The following is a 24,403-nucleotide window of genomic DNA, read 5'->3' on the forward strand; positions in this document are numbered from 1 at the left end:
GTGGGATTTTCACAGTTTCCCTGTGCTCAGTTGTATTTTCAGCCCTGAATTTCCCACAGTTTGTTCTGTATGATGATGTGATGTGCCCTTGCCGTTTAAATAAGAGGCATGTAGTATAAATAAGAGGTAAAATGTGTAAGAGCGTGTGTTTCCCCTTGCACACAGCACGCCTTCGCCTTCCTTATGTTGACCACTTTTATGTAATGGCCATGGCTCAGTGGGCAGCACTCTCACCTCTGAGTCAGAAGGTTGTGGGTTCAAGTCCCACTCCAGGGACTTGAGCACAAAAATCTAGGCTGACACTCCAGTGCTGTGCTGAGGGAGTGCTACACTGTCGGAGGTGCCATCTTTCGGATGAGACATTAAACTGCTCGCTCAGATAGACGTAAAAGATCCCATGGCACTATTTCAAAGAGGAGCAGGGGAGTTATTCCTGATGGCCTGGCCAATATTTATCCTTCAGTCAGCATAACAAAACATATTATCTGGTAATTATCACATTGCTGTTTGTGGGAGCTTGCTGTGTGCAAATTGGCTGCTGCACGTCCCACATTACAACAGTGATGACACTCCAGAAGTACTTCATTGGCTGTAAAGTGCTTTGAGATGTCTGGTGGTCGTGAAAGGCGCTATATAAATGCAAGTCTGTCTTTTCTTTCTTCCAATGTGTAGAGCAGAAGTGCTTTAATTTCTCAAAACTATTTTATAACCACCCTCTCAAATTCTTCCTCAGTTTTTTCTTCATTATTTTCCCCCTTTGCCATGCCCTTTAATTCTTTATCTACATCAGTCTTTTTTCTACCGACTATCTGTTGTAGGCCCTTAAAAACCAAGTTTGGCAGTTACCTAATCACTCCTTCCCGATTTGCCTCATTTTCTCTCCAGCCGCTTTCACTCTTGCTGCTGCCCTGTGCCGTGGCTCTGACCAAGGTATTCTTGCTTTAGGACAGGAACTCAGTCCAGTTTGCTCCCTCAGTGGGTAGCACTCTTGTATCAATCCCTGCTGAGGCATTGAAGTATGGCGGAGAGGCACTGCTGGCGCGAATACACAAGCTCATCTCTCTCATCTGGAGGGAGGAGAGCATGCCGGGAGATCTCAGAGATGCAGTGATCGTGACCATCTTTAAAAAAAGGGACAAGTCCGACTGCGACAACTACAGAGGAATCTCCCTGCTATCAGTCATTGGGAAAGTCGTCGCTAGAGTCCTCCTCAACCGTCTTCTTCCCGTGGCCGAGGAGCTCCTCCCGCAGTCACAGTGCGGATTTCGTCCCCTACGGGGGAACAACAGACATGATTTTTGCAGCGCGACAGCTGCAGGAAAAGTGCAGGGAGCAGCGCCAGCCCTTATACATGGCCTTATTCAACCATACAAAGGCCTTTGACACTGTCAATCGCAAACATAGAAACATAGAAAATAGGTGCAGGAGTAGGCCATTCAGCCCTTCGAGCCTGCACCGCCATTCAATGAGTTCATGGCTGAACATCTATGGAGGTCTATGCAAAGGTCTATGGAGCGTCTTCCTCCGTTTCGGATGCCCCCAAAAGTACGTCACCATCCTCTGCCTGCTCCACGACGACATGCAGGCCGTGATCCTTACCAACGGATCCATCACAGACCCAATCCACGTCCGGACTGGGGTCAAACAGGACTGCGTCATCGCCCCAACCCTCTTCTCAATCTTTCTCGCTGCCATGCTCCACCTCACAGTCAACAAGCTCCCCGCTGGAGTGGAACTAAACTACAGAACCAGTGGGAACCTGTTCAACCTGCGCTATCTCCAGGCCAGATCCAAGACCACCCCAACCTCTGTCATCGAGCTACAGTACGTGGCGATGCCTGCGTCTGTGTACATACGGAGTCTGAACTCCAGGACATAGTCAATGTATTTACTGAGGCGTACGAAAGCATGGGCCTTACGCTAAACATCCGTAAGACAAAGGTCCTCCACCAGCCTGTCCTCATCGCACAGCACTGCCCCCCAGTCATCAAGATCCACGGCGCGGCCCTGGACATCGTGGACCACTTCCCATATCTCGGGAGCCTCCTGTCAACAAGAGCCGGCATCGATGACGAGCTCCAATACCGCCTCTAGTGCGCCAGTGCATCCTTCAGCCACCTGAGGAAAAGAATGTTTGAAGACCAGGCCCTCAAAACTACCACCAAGCTCATGATCTACAGGGCTGTAGTAATACCCGCCCTCCTGCATGGCCCAGAGACTTGGACCATGTATAGTAGACACCTCAAGTTGCTGGAGAAATATCACCAACAATGTCTCCGCCAGATCCTACAAATCCCCTGCACCAACATCAGCGTCCTCATTCAGGCCAACATCCCCAGCATTGAAGCACTGACCACACTCGATCAGCTCTGCTGGGCAGGCCACACAGTCCGCATGCCACACATGAGACTCCCAAAGCAAGTGCTCTACTTGGAGCTCCTTCATGGCAAACAAGCCAAAGGTGGGTAGCGGAAACATTACAAGGACACCCTCAAAGCCTCCCTGATAAAGTGCAACATCCCCACTGACACCTGGGAGTCCCTGGCCCAAGACCGCCCTAAGTGGAGAAAGTGCATCCAAGGGGGCGCTGAGCATCTCGAGTCTCAACGGCGAGAGAATGCAGAAATCAAGCGCAGACAGCGGAAAGAGCGTGCGGCAAACCAGTCCCACCCACCCCTTCCCTCAACGACTCTCTGTCCCACCTGTGACAGAGTCTGTGACTCTCGTATTGGACTGTACAGCCACCAAAGAACTCACTTCAGGAGTGGAAGCAAGTCTTCCTCGATTCCGAGGAACTGGCTATGATGATGATGATGTATCTGAGTCAGAAGGTTGTGAGATCAAGTCCCACTCCAGAGCCTAGAGCAAAAAAATCCAGTAGTTTCATCGTCCCCCCTTGCTGATACTAGCTGTTTATTCCAGATTTGTCAGCTGTGGCTCAGTGGGTAGCACCCTTGTCACTGAGTCAGAAGGCTGGGGCCAAGTCCCACTCCAGGGGCTTGAGCACAAAAATCTAGACTGACACTCCCACTGCTGTGCTGAGGGAGTGCTCCACTATTGGAGGTGCCATCTTTCGGATGAGACGTTAAACCGAGGCCCGTTTGCTCTCTCAGGTGAACGTAAAAGATCCTGTGGCATTATTTTGAAGAAGAGCAGGGAAATTATCACCAGTGTCCTGGGGTCAATATTTATCCCTCAAACAACATAGCTAAAACAGATTTTCTGGTCATTATCACGTTGCTGTTTGTGGGAGCTTGCTGTGCACAAATTAGCTGTTGCTTTTCCTAAATTACAACAGTGACGATACTCCATAAGCTTTTCATTGGCTGTAAAATGCTTTGGGACATCCTGAGGTCATGAAAGGTGCTATAGAAATGCAAGTCCTTTCATTCTTAAAAGGCTGAGGCAATCCTGGGTTGGCTTTGCTTTGTTGCTGGAAGGTTGGCCTTGAGAGTGAGTTAAATCCAATATCTCATTATGCCTCTTGTGCATGACCTCTCTGTGACAAGTATTCTTGACTTTTTCTTCCCAAATCATTTTTCATGAAGATGTTACCCTTTAAAGCTTTGGTGCTCCTGTATTACAACACCACCACCTTGTATTTATGCAGCCCCTTTAACGTAGTAAAAGGTTCCAAGGTTTTTTACAGGAGCATTAATAGACCAAATTTTTCACCGAGTCACATAAGGAAATATTAGGACCAAAAAGCTTGGTCCGAAAGGTAAGATTTTCAGGAGCGTCTTAAAGGAGGAGAGAGGTAGAAAAGCGGAGAGATTTAGGGAGGGAATTCCAGAGCTTGGGGGCCTGGACAGCAGAACACTAATTGTAGATCAATTTCAGACACTCTATCAACAAGTTGGTGAGTAGTTTGCGACTTTCATGAAGTAGATCAGATAATGGTACATTGAAAACCACTTTAGAGCAATTAGAGACTAGATAGAGCATAGAAGTTTTCTTTTCAATTGCCTGGATATCATACTCAATCACAAGTTACTCCAAGAATGTGAAATGGCAGTTTTTAATCTCTGAAAATATCGTACTTTTTAATAAATCAGTACAAATTATTTTGATATATTAATTAACCGCTGAAAATATTAGAGGAGTCTCCTGATTCTCACTTGGAACTTTTTTATGAATTCATGGGATTTGGGCGTCGCTGTCAAGGCCAGCATTTTTTTTTTTTTAATTTATTCGTTGCCAATCTTTCCAATTCTTTGTCAGATCATCTTGTCAGATTACAAACGCCAGAGGTCACCTTGCACACATCAAGGATCACTCTGCACCAATGCTCTTAGCCAAAAGGCCTAGAGCCACTGCACCGTTCCTGGAAGTACTGCAATACCAGGTTCGTGCCATGGAGGTGGGTGTGTGCCCCCCACCCACCTCCATGGAGGTGGATGGGTCAAGCCACCCCACCCACCTCCTATTTCCAAAAAGCATAGGAGAACCACCTTCCTGATCCAGGGAGAACCACTTTCTGGTCATGGTTACTCCCCTGTCAGGTCAGTTACGCATGATCTTAGCCAAAAGGCCGAGAAGCGACCTCTAATTGCCCTCAAGAAGGTGGTGGTGAGCCGCCGCCTTGAACCGCTGCAGTCCGTGTGGTGAAGGTTCTCCCACAGTGCTGTTAGGGAGGGAGTTTCAGGATTTTGACCCAGCAATATATTTCCAAGTCAGGAAGATGTGTAATTTGGAGGTGGTGGTGTTCCCATGTGCCTGCTGCCCTTGTTGTTCTAGGTGGTAGAAGACATGAGTTTGGAGCTGCGGTTGAAGAGACTGTTGGCAGATGGATTATAATGTGGGAAAGTGTGAGGTTATCCACTTTGGCAGAAAGAATAGAAAAGCAAATTATAATTTAAATGGAGAAAAATTGAAAAATGCTGCAGTACAGAGGGACCTGGGGATCCTTGTGTATAAAACATAAAAAGTTAGTATGCAGATACAGCAAGTAATCAGGAAGGCAAGTGCAATGTTGGCCTTTATTGCAAGGGGGATAGAGTATAAAAGCAGAAAGGTCCTGCTACAACTGTACAGGGTATTGGTGAGGCCACACCTGGAGTACTGCGTGCAGTTTTGGTCTCCGTTTTAAAGGAAGGATATAATTGCATTGGAGGCTGTTCAGAGAAGGTTCATGAGGTTGATTGCAGAGATGAGGGAGCTGACTTATGAAGATAGGTTGGGCCTATACTCATTGGAGTTCAAAAGAATGAGAGTTGATCTTATTGAAACAGATAAGATAATGAGGGGGCTCAACAAGCTGCAAAGAGGATATTTCCACTCATAAGGGAAATTAAAACTAGTGGGCATAGTCTCAGAATAAGGGGACGCCCATTTAAAACTGAGATGAGGAGGAATTTCTTCTCTGAGGGTAGTAAATCTGTGGAATTCTCTGCCCTAGAGAGCTGTGGAGGCTGGGTCATTGAATATATTTAAGGCAGAGATAGACAGATTTTTGAGCAATAAGGGAGTAAAGGGTTATGGGGAGCGGAAAGGGAAGTGGAGCTGAGTCCATGATGACATCAGCCATAATCTTTTTAAATGGCGGAGCAGGCTCGAGGAGCCAAATGGCCTACTCTTGCTCCTAGTTTCTTATATTTTTATGTTTCTTATGTAAGCCTTGCAGATTTGCTGCAGAGTGGAACTATGAGTTCTCCAGACAAGGATAGTGCCTGTTTGAATCCCCAGGAGGGGTCAGCGTGGTACAACTGAGAAACATGAGGACACATTAACGTTCTCCGTGTTATCGGCAAATTAACATTGTTCATTCTCAACAATCTTCTCTCTCAACAGCAGTTTCTATAAGTGGACCTTGTCTACTACAATCTGTGTCAGCCATGGTTCTATGGGTAGCACTGTTGCCTTTGAGTCAGAAGGCTGTGGGTTCAATTCGTACTCCAGAGACTTGAGCACAAATTTCTAGGCTGACACACCAGTGCAGTGCTGAGGGGGCACTGCACTGTCGGAGGTGCCACCTTTCAGATGAGATGTTAAACTGAGGTCCCGTCTGTTCTCTCAGATGGATATAAAAGATTCCATGGCACTATTTCAGAAAAGGATCGGGAAGGTCTCCCAGGTGCCTTGGCCAATATTTATCCCTTAACTAACATCGCTAAAAAACTGATTATCTGCTCATTATCACATTGCTGTTTGTGGGAGCTTGCTGTTTGCAAATTGGTTGCTGTGTTAGAAGCATAGAAACATAGAAAATAGGTGCAGGAGTAGGCCATTCGGCCCTTCGAGCCTGCACCGCCATTCAATAAGATCATGGCTGGTCATTCACCTCAGTACCCCTTTCCTGCTTTTTCTCCATACCCCTTGATCCCTTTAGCCGTCAGGGCCATATCTAACTCCCTCTTGAATATATCCAATGAACTGGCATCAACAATTCTCTGCGGTAGAGAATTCCAGAGGTTAACAACTCTCTGAGTGAAGAAGTTTCTCCTCATCTCAGTCCTAAATGGCCTACCCCTTGTCCTTAGACTGTGACCCCTGGTTCTGGACTTCCCCAACATCGGGAACATTCTTCCTGCATCTAACCTGTCCAGTCCCATCAGAATTTTATATGCTTCTATGAGATCCCCTCTCATTCGTCTAATCTCCAGTGAATACATAGAAACATAGAAAATAGGAGCAGGAGTAGGCCATTCGGCCCTTCGAGCCTGCACCGCCATTCAATGAGTTCATGGCTGAACATGCAACTTCAGTACCCCATTCCTGTTTTCTCGCCATACCCCTTGATCCCCCTAGTAGTAAGGACTACATCTAACGCCTTTTTGAATATATTTAGTGAATTGGCCTCAACAACTTCCTGTGGTAGATAATTCCACAGGTTCACCACTCTCTGGGTGAAGAAGTTTCTCCTCATCTCGGTCCTAAATGGCTTACCTCTTATCCTCAGACTGTGACCCCTGGTTCTGGACTTCCCCAACATTGGGAACATTCTTCCTGCATCTAACCTGTCTAAACCCGTCAGAATTTTAAACATTTCTATGAGATCCCTCTCATTCTTCTGAACTCCAGTGAATACAAGCCCAGTTGATCCAGTCTTTCTTGATATGTCAGTCCCGCCATCCCGGGAATCAGTCTGGTGAACCTTCGCTGCACTCCCTCAATAGCAAGAATGTTCTTCCTCAAGTTAGGAGACCAAAACTATACACCATACTCCAGGTGTGGCCTCACCAAGGCCCTGTACAACTGTAGTAACACCTCCCTGCCCCTGTACTCAAATCCCCTCGCTATGAAGGCCAACATGGCATTTGCTTTCTTAACCGCCTGCTGTACCTGCATGCCAACCTTCAATTACTGATGTACCATGACTCCCAGGTCTCATTGCACCTCCCCTTTTCCTAATCTGTCACCATTCAGATAATAATCTGTCTCTCTGTTTTTACCACCAAAGTGGATAACCTCACATTTATCCACATTATACTTCATCTGCCATGCATTTGCCTACTCACTTAACCTATCCAAGTCACTCTGCAGCCTCATAGCATCCTCCTCGCAGCTCACACTGCCACCCAACTTAGTGTCATCCGCAAATTTGGAGATACTACATTTAATCCCCTCGTCTAAATGATTAATGTACAATATAAACAGCTGGGGCCCCAGCACAGAACCTTGCGGTACCCCACTAGTCACTGCCTGCCATTCTAAAAAGTACCTATTTACTCCTACTCTTTGCTTCCTGTCTGACAATCAGTTCTCAATCCACGTCAGCACACTACCCCCAATCCCATGTGCTTTAACTTTGCACATTAATCTCCTGTGTGGGACCTTGTCGAAAGCCTTCTAAAAGTCCAAATACACCACATCAACTGGTTCTCCCTTGTCCACTCTACTGGAAACATCCTCAAAAAATTCCAGAGAATTTGTCAAGCATGATTTCCCTTTCACAAATCCATGCTGACTTGGACCTATCATGTCACCTCTTTCCAAATGCGCTGCTATGACATCCTTAATAATTGATTCCATCATTTTACCTACTACCGATGTCAGGCTGACCGGTCTATAATTCCGTTTTCTCTCTTCCTCCTTTTTTAAAAAGTGGGGTTACATTGGCTACCCTCCACTCCATAGGAACTGATCCAGAGTCTATGGAATGTTGGAAAATGACTGTCAATGCATCCGCTATTTCCAAGGCCACCTCCTTAAGTACTCTGGGATGCAGACCATCAGGCTCTGGGGAATTATCGGCCTTCAATCCCATCAATTTCCCCAACACAATTTCCCGACTAATAAGGATTTCCCTCAGTTCCTCCTTCTTACTTGACCCTCTGACCCCTTTTATATCCGGAAGGTTGTTTGTGTCCTCCTTAGTGAATACCGAACCAAAGTACTTATTCAATTGGTCTGCCATTTCTTTGTTCCCCGTTATAACTTCCCCTGATTCCGACTGCAGAGGACCTACGTTTGTCTTTACTAACCTTTTTCTCTTTACATATTCTATGGAAGCTTTTGCAGTCCGTCTTAATGTTCCCTGCAAGCTTCCTCTCGTACTCTGTTTTCCCTGCCCTAATCAAACCCTTTGTCCTCCTCTGCTGAGTTCTAAATTTCTCCCAGTCCCCGGGTTCGCTGCTATTTCTGGCCTATTTGTATGCCACTTCCTTGGCTTTAATACTATCCCTGATTTCCCTTGATAGCCACGGTTAAGCCATCTTCCCTTTTTTATTTTTACGCCAGACAGGGATGTACAATTGTTGTAGTTCATCCATGCGGTCTCTCAATGTCTGCCATTGCCCATCCACAGTCAACCCCTTAAGTATCATTCGCCAATCTATCCTAGCCAATTCATGCCTCATACCTTCAAAGTTACCTTTCCTTAAGTTCTGGACCATGGTCTCTGAATTAAATGTTTCATTCTCCATCCTAATGTAGAATTCCACCATATTATGGTCACTCTTCCCCAAGGGGCCTTGCACAATGAGATTGCTAATTAATCCTCTCTCATTACACAACACCCAATCTAAGATGGCCTTCCCCCTAGTTGGTTCCTCGACATATTGGTCTAGAAAACCATCCCTTATGCATTCCAGGAAATCCTCCTCAACCGTATTGCTTCTAGTTTGGTTAGCCCAATCTATATGCATATTAAAGTCACCCGTGATAACTGCTGCACCTTTATTGCATGCATCCCTAATTTCCTGTTTGATGCCCTCCCCAATATCACTACTACTATTTGGAGGTCTGTACACAACTCCCACTAATGTTTTTTGCCCTTTGGTGTTCTGCAGTTCTACCCATATAGATTCCACATCATCCAAGCTAATGTCCTTCCTAACTATTGCATTAATCTCCTCTTTAACCAGAAATGCTACCCCACCTACTTTTTCTTTTATTCTATCCTTCCTGAATGTTGAATACCCTTGGATGTTGAGTTCCCAGCCCTGATCATCCTGGAGCCACGTCTCTATAATCCCAATCACATCATATCTGTTAACATCTATTTGCATAGTTAATTCATCCACCCTATTACGGATACTCCTTGCATTAAGACACAAAGCCTTCAGGCTTGTTTTTTTAACACCCTTTGTCCTTTTAGAATTATGATGTAATGTGGCCCTTTTTGTTTCTTGCCTTTATCTACTCGGCCTTCCACTATTGTGTTTTACCTTTCTACCATCTGTTTCTGACTCCATATTACTTCACCCTGTCTCGCTGCATAGGTTCCCATCCCCCTGCCATATTAGTTTAAACACTCCCGAACTGCATTAGCAAATGTTACCCCTAGGACATCAGTTCCAGTCCTGCCCAAGTGCAAACCGTCCCTTTTGTACAGGTCCCACTTCCCCCAGAACTGGTTCCAATTTCCCAGGAATTTGAATCCCTCCCTCTTGCACCACTGCTCAAGCCACGTATTTATTCTAACTATCCTGCTCCCTCTACTCTGATTAGCACGTGGCACTGGTAGCAATCCAGAGATTACTACCTTTGAGGTCCTACTTTTTAATTTAACTCCTAACTCTCTAAATTCAGCTTGTAGGACCTCTTCCCGCTTCTTACCTATATCGTTGGTACCTACATGTACCACGACAACTGGCTGTTCACCCTCCCTCTCCAGAATGCTTTGCAGCCGCTCCGAGACATCCTTGACCCTTGCACCAGGGAGGCAACCAACCATCCTGGAGTCTCGGTTGCGGCCGCAGAAACTCCTATCTATTCCCCTTACAATAGAGTCCCCTATCACTATAGCGCTCCCACTCTTTTTCCCGCACTTCTGTGCAGCAGAGCCACCCATGGTGCCATGAACCTGTCTGCTGGTGCCTTTCGCTGGTAAGTCATCTCTTCCAACAGTATCCAAAACGGTATATCTGTTTTGGAGGGAGATGACCGCAGGGGACTCCTGTACTACCTTCCTGCTCTTGCCTTGTCTCTTGGTCACCCATTCACTATTTGTCCTAACCTTTACCTGCGGTGTGACCAACTCACTAAATGTGCTATCCACAACATTCTCAGCATCGCGCATGCTCTAGAGTGAGTCCATCCGCAGCTCCAGTGCCATCATGCAGTCTGTCAGGAGCTGCAGCTGGACACACTTCCCACACACATAGTAAGTGTCCCTGATTTCCCACATAGCACGGGAGGAGCATGACATGGGTCCGAGCTCTCCTGCCATGACTTAACCCTTAAATTAATTTACTTACTAAAATTTACTTCAACACCAAACAGCTACTTAGTAGTTCACTGCCAATTAAACCAATCTAAAAGTCAATCTAAAGGAGAATTATACTTACCAGTCGAACAGCCAACCACTTACCAGCTTGGCTGTGATGTCACCTCTCTATTTTGCACCCCTCTATCTTTGTCTGCAGCTGGTTGGGCTGGTCTCTGGGCCTCCATCTCCTAATCTTGCACTCCTTATCAGCTGCTCTAGTGTCAGCACTGGTAGGAAAAACAAGACAAAACAGCACCTGCCACCCCCACTTGCCCAAACTCACGAATGCCACTCTATGCTGCCACACTCCATGCTCTGCACGAGCTGCCTCTTTTTAAACTGTATCTAGGTCAGATGACTCACTATTGGTCAGTCATTTACAGAACTGGTTTTATCTAGTTGCTAATTGCCTCCTACTGGAGAGTTACCTTGTTTTTCTCTGCCTAAACCTGAAAGATTCCCAACTATTTAACTTTTCCCCTTTAAATTAAACTGCTACTTACTTAGAAGCTACTGGCAATTGGCACTAACAATTTACTCCAGCCTCCAAATGGTTTAAAGAGAATAACCCTTAAAACTCACCCATTTACCAAACTGACGAATGCCACTCTATGCTGCTGCACTCTGTGCTCTGCACGAGCTGCCTCTTTTTAAACTGGCCAGTCGATCCAGCCTCTCCTCATATGTCAGTCCCGCCACACCAGGAGTCAGTCTGGTAAACCTTCACTGCACTCCCTTAATAGCAAGAACATCCTTCCTCAGATTAGGAGACCAAAACTGAACACCAAGGCCCTGTACAACTGCATTAAGACCTCCCTGCTCCTATACTCAAATCCCCTAGCTATGAAGGCCAACTTGCTATTTGCCTACTTCACCACCTGCTGTACCTGCATGCCAACTTTCAATGACTGATGTACCATGACACCCAGGTCTCGTTGCACCTCCCCTTTTCCTAACCTGCCGTCATTAAGATAATATTCTGCCTTCATGTTTTTGCCACCAAAGTGGATAACCGCACATTTATCCACATTATACTGCATCTGCCATGCATTTGCCCATTCACCTAACCTGTCCATGTCACGCTGCAGCCTCTTCGCATCCTCCTCACAGCTCACATTGCCACCCAGCTTAGTGTCATCTGCAAACTTGGAGATATTACACTCAATTCCTTCATCTAAATCATTGATGTATATTGTAAATAGCTGGGGTCCCAACACTGAGCCCTGCGGCACCCCACTAGTCACTGCCGGCCATTCTGAGAAGGACCCGTTTATCCCTACTCTCTGCTTCCTGTCTGCCAACCAGTTCTCTATCCACAGCAATACTTTACCCCCAGTACCATGTGTTTTAATTTTGCACACTAATCTCTTGTGTGGGACCTTGTCAAAAGCCTTTTGAAAGTCCAAATACACCACATCCACTGGTTCTCCCTTGTCCACTCTATTAGTTACATCCTCAAAAAATTCTAAAAGATTTGTCAAGCATGATTTCCCTTTCCTAAATCCATGCTGACTTGGACCGATCCTGTCACTGCTTTCCAAATGTGCTGCTCTTTGATCTTTAATAATTGATTCCAACATTTCCCCAACTACAGATGTCAGGTTAACTGGTCTATAATTCCCCGTTTTCTCTCTTCCCCCCTTTTTAAAAAGTGGTGTTACATTAGATACCCTCCAGTCCATAGGAACTGCTCCAGAGTCGATAGACTGTTGGAAAATGATCACCAATACATCCATTATTTCGAGGGCCACTTCCTTAAGTACTCTGGGATACAGACTATCAGACCCTGGGGATTTATCGGCCTTCAGTCCCATCAATTTTCCAAACACAATTTCCTGACTAATAAGGATTTCCTTCAGTTCCTCCTTCTCGCTAGACCCTCGGTCCCCTAGTATTTCCGGAAGGTAATATGTGTCTTCCTTCATGAAGACAGAACCAAAGTATTTGTTCAATTGGTCTGCCATTTTTTTGTTCCCCATTATAAATTCACCTGATTCTGACTGCAAGGGACCTACGTTTGACTTCACTAATCTTTTTCTCTTCACATATCTATAGAAGCTTTTGCAGTCAGTTTTTATGTTCCCAGCAAGCTTCCTCTCATACTATATTTCCCCCCTCCTAATTAAATCCTTTGTCCTCCTCTGCTGAATTCTAAATTTCTCCGAGTCCTCAGGTTTGCTGCTTTTTCTGGCCAATTTATATGCCTCTTCCTTGGATTTAACACTATCCCTAATTTCCCTTGTTAGCCACGGTTGAGCCACCTTCCCCGTTTTGTTTTTACTCCAGACAGGGATGTACATGTTGAAGTTCATCCATGTGATCATTAAATTGCAACATTGACTGCACTTTAAAAAGTACTTCATTGTTTGTAAAGCACTTTGGAATGTCTTGAGGTGGTGAAAGGCGCTATATAAATGCAAGTCTGTCTTTGTCTTCCACAATCTGGAAACTGTACCTTTTCTGTATTTCCTCTTTGCCCGAGGGGTTAATGGTTACATCATTAGCATTTAGCATGGTCTTGCACTATGCTACCATAATCTTTGAAGTCACAGCTATTACTTTTCTGTCCTCTCAGTAGTAGATGTGTGTGACGGGTTACTGATTTTGGAGAATCTTCACAGGCAAATGATTAACGGGAGTGCTGACTTGATACGCGCAACAATTTAAGAGGAGTTTGAAATTGTTCTATTTGTGGACGAGACCCGTTCACCCATCACCCCTGTGCTCACTGACCTACTTTTGGTTCCTGGTTAAGCAATGCCTCGATTTTAAAATTCTCATCTTTGTCTTCAAATCCCTCCATGGTCTCGTCCCTCCTATCTCTGTAACCTCTTCCAGCCTTGCACCCCTCCGAGATCTCTGCACTCCTCTAATTCTGCCCTCTTGAGCATCCCTGATTTCCATCACCCCACCATCGGTGGCCGTGCCTTCAGCTGCTGAGGCCCTAAGCTCTGGAATTCCCTCTCTAAACCTATCCACCTTTCTTTCCTCCTTTAAGATGCTCTTTAAAACGTATTGCTTTGAGCAAACCTTGGTCATCTGCCCTAATATCTCCTTGTTTGGCTTGGTGTCAAATGTTATCTTATAATACTCCTGTGAAGCACTTTGTGCTGTTTTACTATGTGAAGGACACTATATAAATACAAGTTGTTGTTGTGACTAGAACTAGAGGCCATAAACATAAAATAGTCACTAATAAAGCCAATAGTGAATTCAGGAGAAACTTTTTTCCCCAGAGAGTGGTGAGAATGTGGAACCTGCTGCCACATGGAGTGGTTGAGGCGAATAGCATAGATTAATTTAAGGGGAAGATAAACATATGCGTGAGAAAGGAAGAGAAGGATAGGCTGATAGGGTGAGATGAAGAGGGGTGGGAGGAGGCTCGTGTGGAGCATAAACACCGGCATGGACCAGTTGGGCCGAATGGCCTGTTTCTGTACTGTAAATATCGTGTAATTGTAATGTTCTGTGCCAACTATCGATCCCCAAGCCGGGAATAAAACTTTTCCTTCTGGTTCTGCAGAAGACTTCAGAAGAGCTCTCGTCCCAATTTCAAACTCCTCTTAAATTGTTGCGCGTATCAAGTCAGCACTCCCGTTAATCATTTGCCTGTGAAGATTCTCCAAAATCAGTAACCCGTCACACACATCTACTACTGAGAAACAGCACGTCACAAATACAGTGGTGCTTAGCCTGGAAGGTACGACTAGGTTGTGTGCTTGCGTAGATCCATAGGCAAATCTAAGCGATGACACCAGCCAATTCCTTCACATCACGGGAACACTGCTGTTGAAAAAATCAAGCAAACAAAGCACTTTGATCTTTTTAAGTAAATTCGACCAACTATTCAAACGTCCCACCGTCAATGCACAAAACTGGGCCTTGGGATGTTTAACTATGTTCAGGGCGCTGTATAAATGCAACTTGTTGTTGTTAAACACCTCAATTACATCGCCACTTAATCTTCTGTACTCAAAGGGATACAAGCTGCCTTCATAATTTAACCCTTTTAGCCCGCTACGTTTTCTCATAGGATCATGTGACATGTCTGTTTTCTGCAAAGAGACTAAAATATAATCTGATATGACAAGGAGGCTGGGAAAGCGAAGGCTAAGGGGTGACCTGATAGAGGTTTTCAAAATTAATTAAGGGGTTCCTTTGTTACCTCAAGACTTGACTACTGCAACGCACTCCTCCCACATTCTACCCTACGTAACTGGAGTCCTGCTCACCCATCATCCCTGTGCTTGCTGACCTCCATTGGCTCCCGGTTATACAATGCCTCGATTTCAAAATTCCCATCCTTGTTTTCAAATCCTTCCATGGCCTCGCCCCTCTCTATCACTGTAATCTCCTCCAGCTCCACAACCCCCCGAGATATCTCCGCTCCTCTAATGCTGCCCTCTTGAGCATCCATGATTATAATCGCTCAACCATTGGTGGCTGTGCCTTCAGCTGCCTGGGCCCTAAGCTCTGGAATTCCCTCCCTATATCTCTCCGCCTCTTTCCTCCTTTAAGACGCTCCTTAATACCTACCTCTTTGACCAAGCTTTTGCTCATCTAATGTAATTTCTTTTGTGGCTCGGTGACAAATTTTTGTCTTATAACACTCCTGTGAAGCGCCTTGGGACGTTTTTTGCTACGTTAAAGGCGCTATATTATTACAAGTTGTTGTCGTTCGATGGCATAGACATAGAGAAGATCTTTCCACTTGTGAACGAGTCCAAAACTAGGGGACATAAATATAACATAGTCACTAAAATCCAATAGGGAATTCAGGAGAGACTTCTTTACCCTGAGAGCAGTGAGAATGTGGAACTCGCTACCACGGAGAGTGGTTGAGGCAACAAACATGGTGGAGGCTAGATAAATACACGAGGGAGAAAGGAATAGAAGGATCTGGTGCTAGGGTGAGATGAAGAGAGGTGGGAGGTGACTTGTGTGGGGCATAAACACCGGCCTGGACCAGTTAGGCAAAATGGCCTGTTTCTGTGCTATGCAACGCTGTCCAGCAAAAACAGGTTTGAAATTTGACTTGAACTTAAGCCTTAGCCGATTATATATGACTTGTGTGTGGATAGACTCCGCTGTGCATTCTGCAGGCTGCAACAGATATCAACAGAAATACACATTGTGTTTATATATTACACTTTATTCCCCTCCAAGTCACACACTATCCTGACTTGGAAGTATATCGCCGTTCCTTCACCGTCGCTGGGTCAAAATCCCGGAACTCCCTCCCGAACAGCACTGTGGGAGAACCTTCACCACACGGACTGCAGCGGCTCACCACCACCTTCTCAAGGGCAGTTAGGGGTGGGCAATAAATGCTGGCCTTTCCAGCAATGCCCACATCCCAGGAACAAATATATTTTTTTAAATTCCAATTATTCGTTGTTTTCCTTATTTCTTACTTTCCCTTCTTTCTTTTCAGCATAGCAGGCCGCTGTAACTATAAATATGGCGGATGTGGAGCTGACTCATCACTCGCTCCAGACTCCTGGAGCCCGTCTGGGAGGACAGGATAGCACCGGGATCAGTACCTTGGAGCCTAGCCAGAAACCTCCCAGCTCGCCCTCGGGCAAGCTTGTCCCCATCAAAGTCCAGCTGCTGGATGACACTCAGGAAGTGTACGAAATTTCGGTAAGATTTACCTTTTTTAATGAGCGTAAGAACAGAGCCACGAGGGCTGGATCTCTCATCCCACCCATCCCATACACTCTACTGTAGGGAGGCAGCTACTTCTTGTGTACTTCGGTTTATGTTAACGGAGTGACTGCTGCCAATGAACCAGAAACTGCGCAGAAGCCTTCTGCGCATAAATCTCAGGTCCCAAATTTGAAAAAGTAACGTTCACCACAACAGACGGAGGAGCTGGTAGCAATAAGCACTCTCGGCGAGAGTACAATAAAACTCTCACAAGCTGACAACATCCTAATACCACCTTCACGTCGCATTTCCTTGTTAAATTGTACTGGGAGTTTATCACACCGTCACCACTCCCTCTTCTCGCGTTCCTTCTCCGCTCCTCTCTCTATCTCTCTGCACTGTCTCTACTCTCTCAATGATCTCTTTCCCAGATGACTAAATCCGAACATCCTGCTCCTGTATTCTGTTCACCAGCCTCGTGTTCAAACCACAACAGACAGGGTGGCCTGATGGCGATAAACACATTCCGTGAGAGTACAGTGTAAGAATAAAATTGTTTATTAATTGATTCTGTGTATGTATAAATGTTAAAAGTGTAGATTATATGGAAAGGCCTGTTTGTGTTGAAATAAAATGGAAGCCCATAGGTTGCCAGCATGGGCTAAGTTTTGTAAGAAACAAAATGAAAGCCCCCACAGGCTGCAGCATGGCTTATGTGTATTGTGTTAATGGGAACGCAATTAACCTGATCAAGAAACGGCACCAGTTTCTGCAGGCAGCCACATGTGTGAGGAGAGCCAATAAGGAACTGCCCTGGAACCAAGGCCCAGTCCTGCAGCTTTCTGAGGGACAATGGCTTTGAGAAGTATAAAGGACCAGCCAGCCAAAGGGAAGTAACATATATCACTCTATTATAACCTCATTGTATCTGTTGTAACTAAGGTGAATGTGCATGTGTGTGTGTTTCTTTAATAAACTGTTCCAATTGTTTTAAAAGAATTGTCGCGCTGTCAAACATAATGCCAGAAATTTAGAAATCTTACAACAGTAAAACTCTCCCAACCTGACAACATCCGAATATCACCTTCAATCACATCACAGACCTCACAATACCTGAAATTCCCACCCCTCGCCTTTCTCACTAATCTGTGGGAAGTCCAGCGAGAACAAACAAAAAAACACTGGAAATGCGCACGTCCAACTACTTTCGGTTGATTGGCAGCAGTCATGTCCTTGGATTAATTGGTATTGTTTGTGGCATGACTTGATACTGCAGTTTATGATCAGTGATCTTCCAATTGATCATTTCTTTTCAATATGGGTGAGTTGTACAGACTCTTGACTTTACGTTTTCAGCTCATTACCCAAATGCGCATGTTGTTATTTATGTGCCGTCTAAAACATTTTGCTGAATGTTTCAAAGGTCGGAAGACAAGAAAATAAACTATTGTCCTGCTGTTTGTGTTGTTTTCCTATTTACGTTGACAATAGAAAGCGGGACTGGAAGGGAGAACTTTGCCACAGTGGCTTTGTTAGAGTCCTTTGGTACATTTTCGGTTTGCTGTTGTGTGTTCGAGTAGCAGTGACTCTTCTGTGGTCTGATTAGTGGGCATTTATAATCAATGCTCAGACTGTCATTTAAAAAAAATGATTCTTGGGATGTGGGCATTGCTGGCATGGCCAGTATTTATTGCCCATCCCTAATTGCCTTTGAGAAGGTGGCAGTGATTCGCCTTCTCGAACCACTGCAGTCCGTGTGGTAGGTACTCCCACTGTGCTTTTAGGGAGGGCGTTCCAGGATTTTGACCCAGTGACGATGAAGGAACAGCGATATATTTCCAAGTCAGAATGGTAAGTGATTTGAAGGGGAAATTGGAGATGATGGTATTCCCATGTGCCTGCTGCCCTTGTCCTTCTAGGTGGTGGAGGTTGTGGGTTTGGGAGGTGCTGCCGAAGAAGCCTTGGCGAGTTGCTGCAGTGCATCTTGTAGATGGTACACACTGCAGCCACATTCCCCATGCTCATTAGCTATTTCTGGCTGTAACAGTCTTTACATAGCAAAGTATAGAAGGGGTATTTTATGACATGAGGCTCCCAGTGCTAAGCCTCGTTTGCCAGGTTGGAGAATTGGGCTAGAGATTAGCTAGAGATTCTGACATACACTGTCAGAATGGCTCAGGGGTTGCACTCTATCCTGAGTCAGAAGGTTGTGGGTTCATGGTCCACTACTTTATACTTGTCTATTTTAAAATTTCAGCTGCCTTAGGAGCCCACTTACATATTTTGTCCATCTTGCCATGTAATGTCTGAGCTGCCTCCTCCGATTCCATTGCCCGTTCTAATGTCGAATCATCTGTAAATTTGGCCGGTTTGCATTGTTTCTGAATTCAAGTCATTTGATGGAAATTAGAAACAGCAGCGGTCCAGACAATGAGCCCTGGGTCACCCCTGTTAGGACTCTCCCACCCCCCATACCAACGTCACTTGTTTGACATGGGTATTCGAGGCAAGATTGAAAGCTGGGCCTGGGTATGTTCTCGGATAACATGCCATTTCTTTTCTTTTGAATTTTTATTCCGAATTTTATTTTTTCTGAGTCTATAATGATATGGCTGTCTTTATCTCCAGAGAATTTCCTTTTGCCGGAATGTGATTGTGTAGAATTATTTTTGGTTGACTTCCAATGTGAAGAAAATTGAGAGTGGGAAGAAAGATATTTCATTCTTTTATTGGTGAATAATGAAAGTAGAAAATAACCTTATAAAGAAAGAGAAAATTAACAAATCATCACTTGTCTGAAGGTCGTGGGATCGAGTCCCACTCCAGTGACTTGGGCACAAAAATCTAGGCTGACACTTCCAGCATAGTACTGAAGGAGCTGCACTGTCAGAGGGGCCGTCTTTCGGATGAGACGTTAAACCGAGGTCCCTTCTGCGCTCTCAAGTGTATGTAAAAGATCCCACGGCACTATATCGAAGAAGTGTCTTAGCCAATATTTATGCAGGACACTGGGGATACTCCCCTGCTCTTCTTCGAAACAGTGCCATGGGATCTTTTACGTCCAACTGAGAGAGCAGATGGGACCTCGGTTTAACGTCTCATCCAGAACGACTTTATATAGCACCTTTCACAACCTGAGGACGTCCCAAAGTGCTTTGAAGTGTAGTCACTGCTGTTATGCAGGAAATACAGCAGCCAATTTGCGCACAGCAGGTTCCCAGCAAGGAGTCTTAGCTTAATGTCTCATCTGAAACAGTGTAGCGTTTCCTCAGGACTGCCCTGGGAAAATCAGCCTGGATTTTTGTGCTCGATGCTCTGGAGTGGGACTTGAACCCACGACATTCTGACACCGAGGCGAGAGTGCTGCCCACTGAGCCACGGCTGATCAGGAAAAAGATCTAGAAGTCATCATGGATAAATCTCTGGCAAATTTCAGCACATGCTTAACTGCAGTAAAGCAAATGGTGAACAAGGCACTGGCTGTATGAGCAAAGGAGACAGTGCAGAGATTTGAAGAGGTTCGATTGTTGCTGTGTAAGGCACTAATCAGACGCCATCAGTATGGGATTATGAGGAAATTGATCTCGGCAATTTGTTCATTACGGCAAAGAGTTCAAATACCAGGGATACGAGTTTTAAAAATTGGGAAGATGGGTATAAGCAGTTGGAAGTTTTTCGTCCAACCCATAATTGAATTGTGCAATAAGTTCCCAGGGAAAGCAAGTGAAGTAGCTTCAAAAGATATTTCGATGAGTTTCTGGAGAGAGAAGGGGATTGAATGGAAATGGCTGTCCGCAAAATTATCAAATGAAGGCTTAGCGCATTTGTACTAAAATTCCCCCCTCCCCTGTTTTAATGAAAGACATTAGCCTCAACACCTCACTGGGAGTGACAGCCTGGATTTCGTGCTCAGGTCTATGGAGTGGGGTTTGAACCCATAGCCTTCTGATTCAGAGACGAGAGTGCTACCCACTGAGCAACAGCTAACACTGTGAAAATGAATGAATCACCTATTACAGCAGTGACTACACTCCAAAAGTACTTCATTGGCTGTAAAGCGCTTTGAGACATCTCTTGGTTGTGAAAGGTGCTATATAAATGCAAGTTTTTCTTTCTTTACCTGCTTATCTCTTGCTGTATTCTCAGCGATAAGGACCGAGTGGAGCTGTACCTCTGAGCCGTCACCGGACTGACTGCTTGAGATGCAGTTCGACTGTCTCTATTCCCTCCTCCACTTCCCCAAACACAATCCGGTTGGATTTATTCACTTGGGAACTCTCTAGTTAATACGTTTGACCGCAAACGTAACCTTAGATTATGGCAGAGTGGTAGGGCTCGGTGGATAATTGGTTATTGATTCATCATTTGAAGGGGGAATGCTAAAACTATCGGTGGGCAGCATCCATATCCAGGGTAAAGGGGGAAGGGCGGGGTACTAGTTGATTTCACTGGTGCATAGTGTTTTATCGGGCTGGAGTTACTGATCAAACAATGCAGTTTTAAATTTTTAAAAGAGCTATGTTAACTGATCTTTCCAGTGACTAAGGCTGTTGCAATGTAATTGTGTAGTTGCAGTCACTTCTTAAAGCAGCTGAAGCATCTTCAACATGTCCAAGGGGGAAAAGCAGCAGATTGTGAGCTTTGGGCTTTTTTTAATTATTCAGTCATGGGATGTGGGCATCACCGGCAAGGCCACCATTTATTGCTCATCCCAAATTGCCCCTTGAGAAGGTGGTGGCACCTTCTTGAATACAAAGAGTGGCTTGCTAGGCCACTTCAGAGGCAGTTAAGAGTCAACCACATTGCCGTGGGTCTAGAGTCACATATAGGCCAGACAAGGTAAGGATAGCAGATTTGCCCGTGGGATCTAAGGCAAAGTAGCAAGTTGGGTCCAAAATTGGCTCAGAGGCAGGAAGCAAAGGGTGATGGGTGTTTTTGTAACTGGAAGTCTGTATCCAGTGGGGTTCCACAGGGCTCAGTGCTGGGTCCCTTGCTTTTTGTGGTATATATCAACGGTTTGGACTTGAATATTGGGGTATGATTAAGAAGTTTGCAGATGACACTAAAATAGGCCGTGTGGTTGATAATGAAGAAGAAAGCTGTGGACTGCAGGAAGATATCAATACACTGGTCAGGTGGGCAGAGCAGTGGCAAATGTAATTCAATCTGGAGAAGTGTGAGGTAATGCGCTTGGGGAGGGCTAACAAGGCAAGGGAATACACATTAAATGGTAGGACACTGAGAAGTGAAGAGAAACAAAGAGATCTTGGAGTGCATTTCCACAGATCCCTGAAGGTAGCAGGTCAGGTAGATAAGGTGGTTAAGAAGACATACGGAATACTTGCCTTTATTAGCCGAGGCATAGAATATAAGAGCAGGGAAGTTATGCTTCCGTGTTGTAAGTTTCTATGATTCTATGATTCCCTTCCCCAAAGGACATAGTGAGCCAGATGGATTTTTGCAACAATCTGATAGTTTCGCAGTCACCATTACTGATACTGCGTTCCAGATCTATGTAATTATTTTGAATTTAAATTCCCCAGCTGCAGTGATGGGATTTGAACTCATGTCTCTGGATCAGTAGTCCAGGCCTCACGGTTATCATAGAAAATTATGACACAAAAGGAGGCCATTCGGCCCATCATGTCTGTGCTGGTCGAAAAAGAGCTACCCAACCTAATCCCACCTTCCAGCGCTAGGTCTGAATGTTACCTCACCTTCTCTCTCGTCCTTCCAACTACTTTAAATCTATGCCCCCCGGTTATTGATGCCTCTGCTGAGTGAAATAAGTCCTTCCTATCCACTCTGTCTAGGCCCCTCATAATTTTATACACGTCAATTAAATTTCCCAGACTCCTCTGTTCCAAAGAAAACAACCCCAGCCTATCCAATCTTTCCTCATAGCTAAAGTTTTCTAGTCGTGATAACATCATTGTAAAGATCCTCTGTATCCTCTCCAGTGTAATCACATCCTTCCTGTAATGTGGTGACCAGAGCTGTACGCAGTACTAGCCTAACTAGTATTGTATACAGTTCTAGAATAACTTCCCCGCTCTTGTATTCTATGCCTCGGCTAATAAAGGAAAGCATTCCGCGTGCCTTTTTAACCACCTTATCGACCTGTCCTACTACCTTTAAGGATCTGTGGACATATATTCCAAGGTCCCTCTGTTCCTCCAAACCTCTCAGTATCCTCCCATTTATTGTGTATTCCCTTGCCTTGTTGCTCCTCCCCAAATGCATTACATCACACTTTTCTGGATTGAATTCCATTTGCCACTTTTCTGCCCAACTGACCAGGTCATTGATATCTTCCTGCAGTCTAAAGCTTTCCTTCTCACAGTCAACCACACGGCCAATTTTTGTATCATCTGCAAATTTCTTTATCATGCCCCCTACATTTAAGTCTAAATCATTAATATATACTACAAAAAGTGAGTACTGAGCCATGTAGAACCCCAATGGAAACAACCTTCCAATCACAAAAACTCCCCTCAACCATTACCCTTTGCTTCCTGCCACTGAGCCAATTTTGGATCCAATTTGCCACTCTCCCTGGGATCCCATTTCTAGTCCAGTGACATGACCATTGTGCTACTATACCACCTGGTGTAGGCTGGGATGGGAAGGGTCCAGCAAGTAATTAGTGCCTGGCATTTTAAAAAAGGACAAAAAAGCACCAGGCATGATCTCGCGTCAGATGAATCTAAACGGGGCAGGGAGCACCTCCCAAACCCGCGACCTCTCCCACCTAGAAGGACAAGGGCAGCCGGCGCATGTGAACACTATCACCTGCAAGTTTCCCTCCAAGTCACACACCATCCTGAATTGGAAATATATCGCAGTTCCTTCATCGTTGCTGGATCAAAATCCTGGAACTCCCTCCCTAACAGCGCTGTCTAGCCAGAGGCTGAAGACTACATCTCAGTGACCTCTCACAGTTGTGAACAAGAAGGCGGCTCACCATCACCCTTTGAAGGGCAATTGGGGATAGATAATAAATGCTGGCCTTGCCAGCGGTGCCCACATCTGGGAACGAATAATAAAAAAAAGAAGCATTCCTTTCAAATCTTAATCATTCATTTAAACATTAAATACAACAGTTTTTGTCTTTACTTCTGTTCCAAAGGACACACATTTCATTACTTACGCTAATGATAAACATTTGACAACAGACTCCCGGTCCACCAATACCTCAAATTTTAAAATTCTCATCTTAGTTTTCAAATCCCTCCATGGCCTCGCCCCTCCCTATGTCTGTAATCTCCTCCAGCCCCACAACCCTCCGAGCCATCCAATTCTGGCCTCTTGCTCATCCCCGATTTTGTTTTGTCACTCCACCATTGGCAGCCGTGTCTTCAGCTGCCTCGGCCCTAAGCTCTGGAATCCTCGCTCTAAACCTCACCGCCTCTCCGCGTCTCTCCTCCTTAAATCAGCAGCAGCGCAGTCCATTCTTTTTTCTTTTGATCTCCTTCTTTGGCTCGGTGTCATTTGTTGTTTGATAACCATGGAAGCACCTTGGGACGTTTTACTATTTTTAAGGGCCCAAGTTATTGTTGACTTGCGATAAATGTGGTGTTAGTGGGTTATTGGCTGAGCATAAAATGTATACTGTATCATCTTGGAGCATTCTGTACTTTTGTAGCTTGCAGGAGTACATCGGAACAGCAATTGGAAATGCATAACTGTTTCCAGTTGTATCAGGGCACAGTGTTTTATGAGCAGTATTTAAAGGCAATCTTTAGCTTTGCAATGTGGGACTAATTGAAATCACAACTGTGAGAGGTCACTGAGATGTAGTCTTCAGCCCCTGGCTAGACAAAAGCTATTCATTCCTTCTGGAATGCAGGAGAGAAGTGGGTGTTGATTAAAACCAGTTAGGTAGGGTGGATATCTGCTTTCTATATTATACAGTGTTTAAAGACAGGCTGCTGTTCAAAACATTGTGGAAAAACAGGATACGGGATACCCCAAGGAGAACTTGTTTGATTGGGAATGAATAAATGAGGCACTGGTGATACATTTATGGGGTGCTTTCATAGGACAGTAAGCAGAGGCACTAGGTGTAGCACTAGGGGTTATATGTACATGCAGTGTTTGTAT

At 45.1% G+C, this 24,403-nt stretch overlaps 1 protein-coding gene and 1 pseudogene across 2 annotated transcripts in view; one reads left to right on the forward strand and one right to left on the reverse strand.

The window, feature by feature from the left end:
- Window positions 1–24,403, forward strand: part of farp1 (FERM, RhoGEF (ARHGEF) and pleckstrin domain protein 1 (chondrocyte-derived)) — a 478,172-nt gene that overhangs the window by 10,760 nt on the left and 443,009 nt on the right. For both annotated transcript variants that reach the window (XM_070891767.1, XM_070891768.1), the window contains exon 2: window positions 16,086–16,294. In XM_070891767.1, coding sequence (XP_070747868.1) covers window positions 16,112–16,294 — 183 coding nt within the window. In that variant the 5' untranslated portion in view covers window positions 16,086–16,111. The remainder of the gene's footprint in view (window positions 1–16,085; window positions 16,295–24,403) is intronic.
- LOC139275393 (U2 spliceosomal RNA) lies at window positions 4,309–4,543 on the reverse strand (annotated as a pseudogene).

Source organism: Pristiophorus japonicus, chromosome 10 (assembly GCF_044704955.1).
Source record: "Pristiophorus japonicus isolate sPriJap1 chromosome 10, sPriJap1.hap1, whole genome shotgun sequence".
Taxonomy (NCBI): domain Eukaryota; kingdom Metazoa; phylum Chordata; class Chondrichthyes; family Pristiophoridae; genus Pristiophorus; species Pristiophorus japonicus.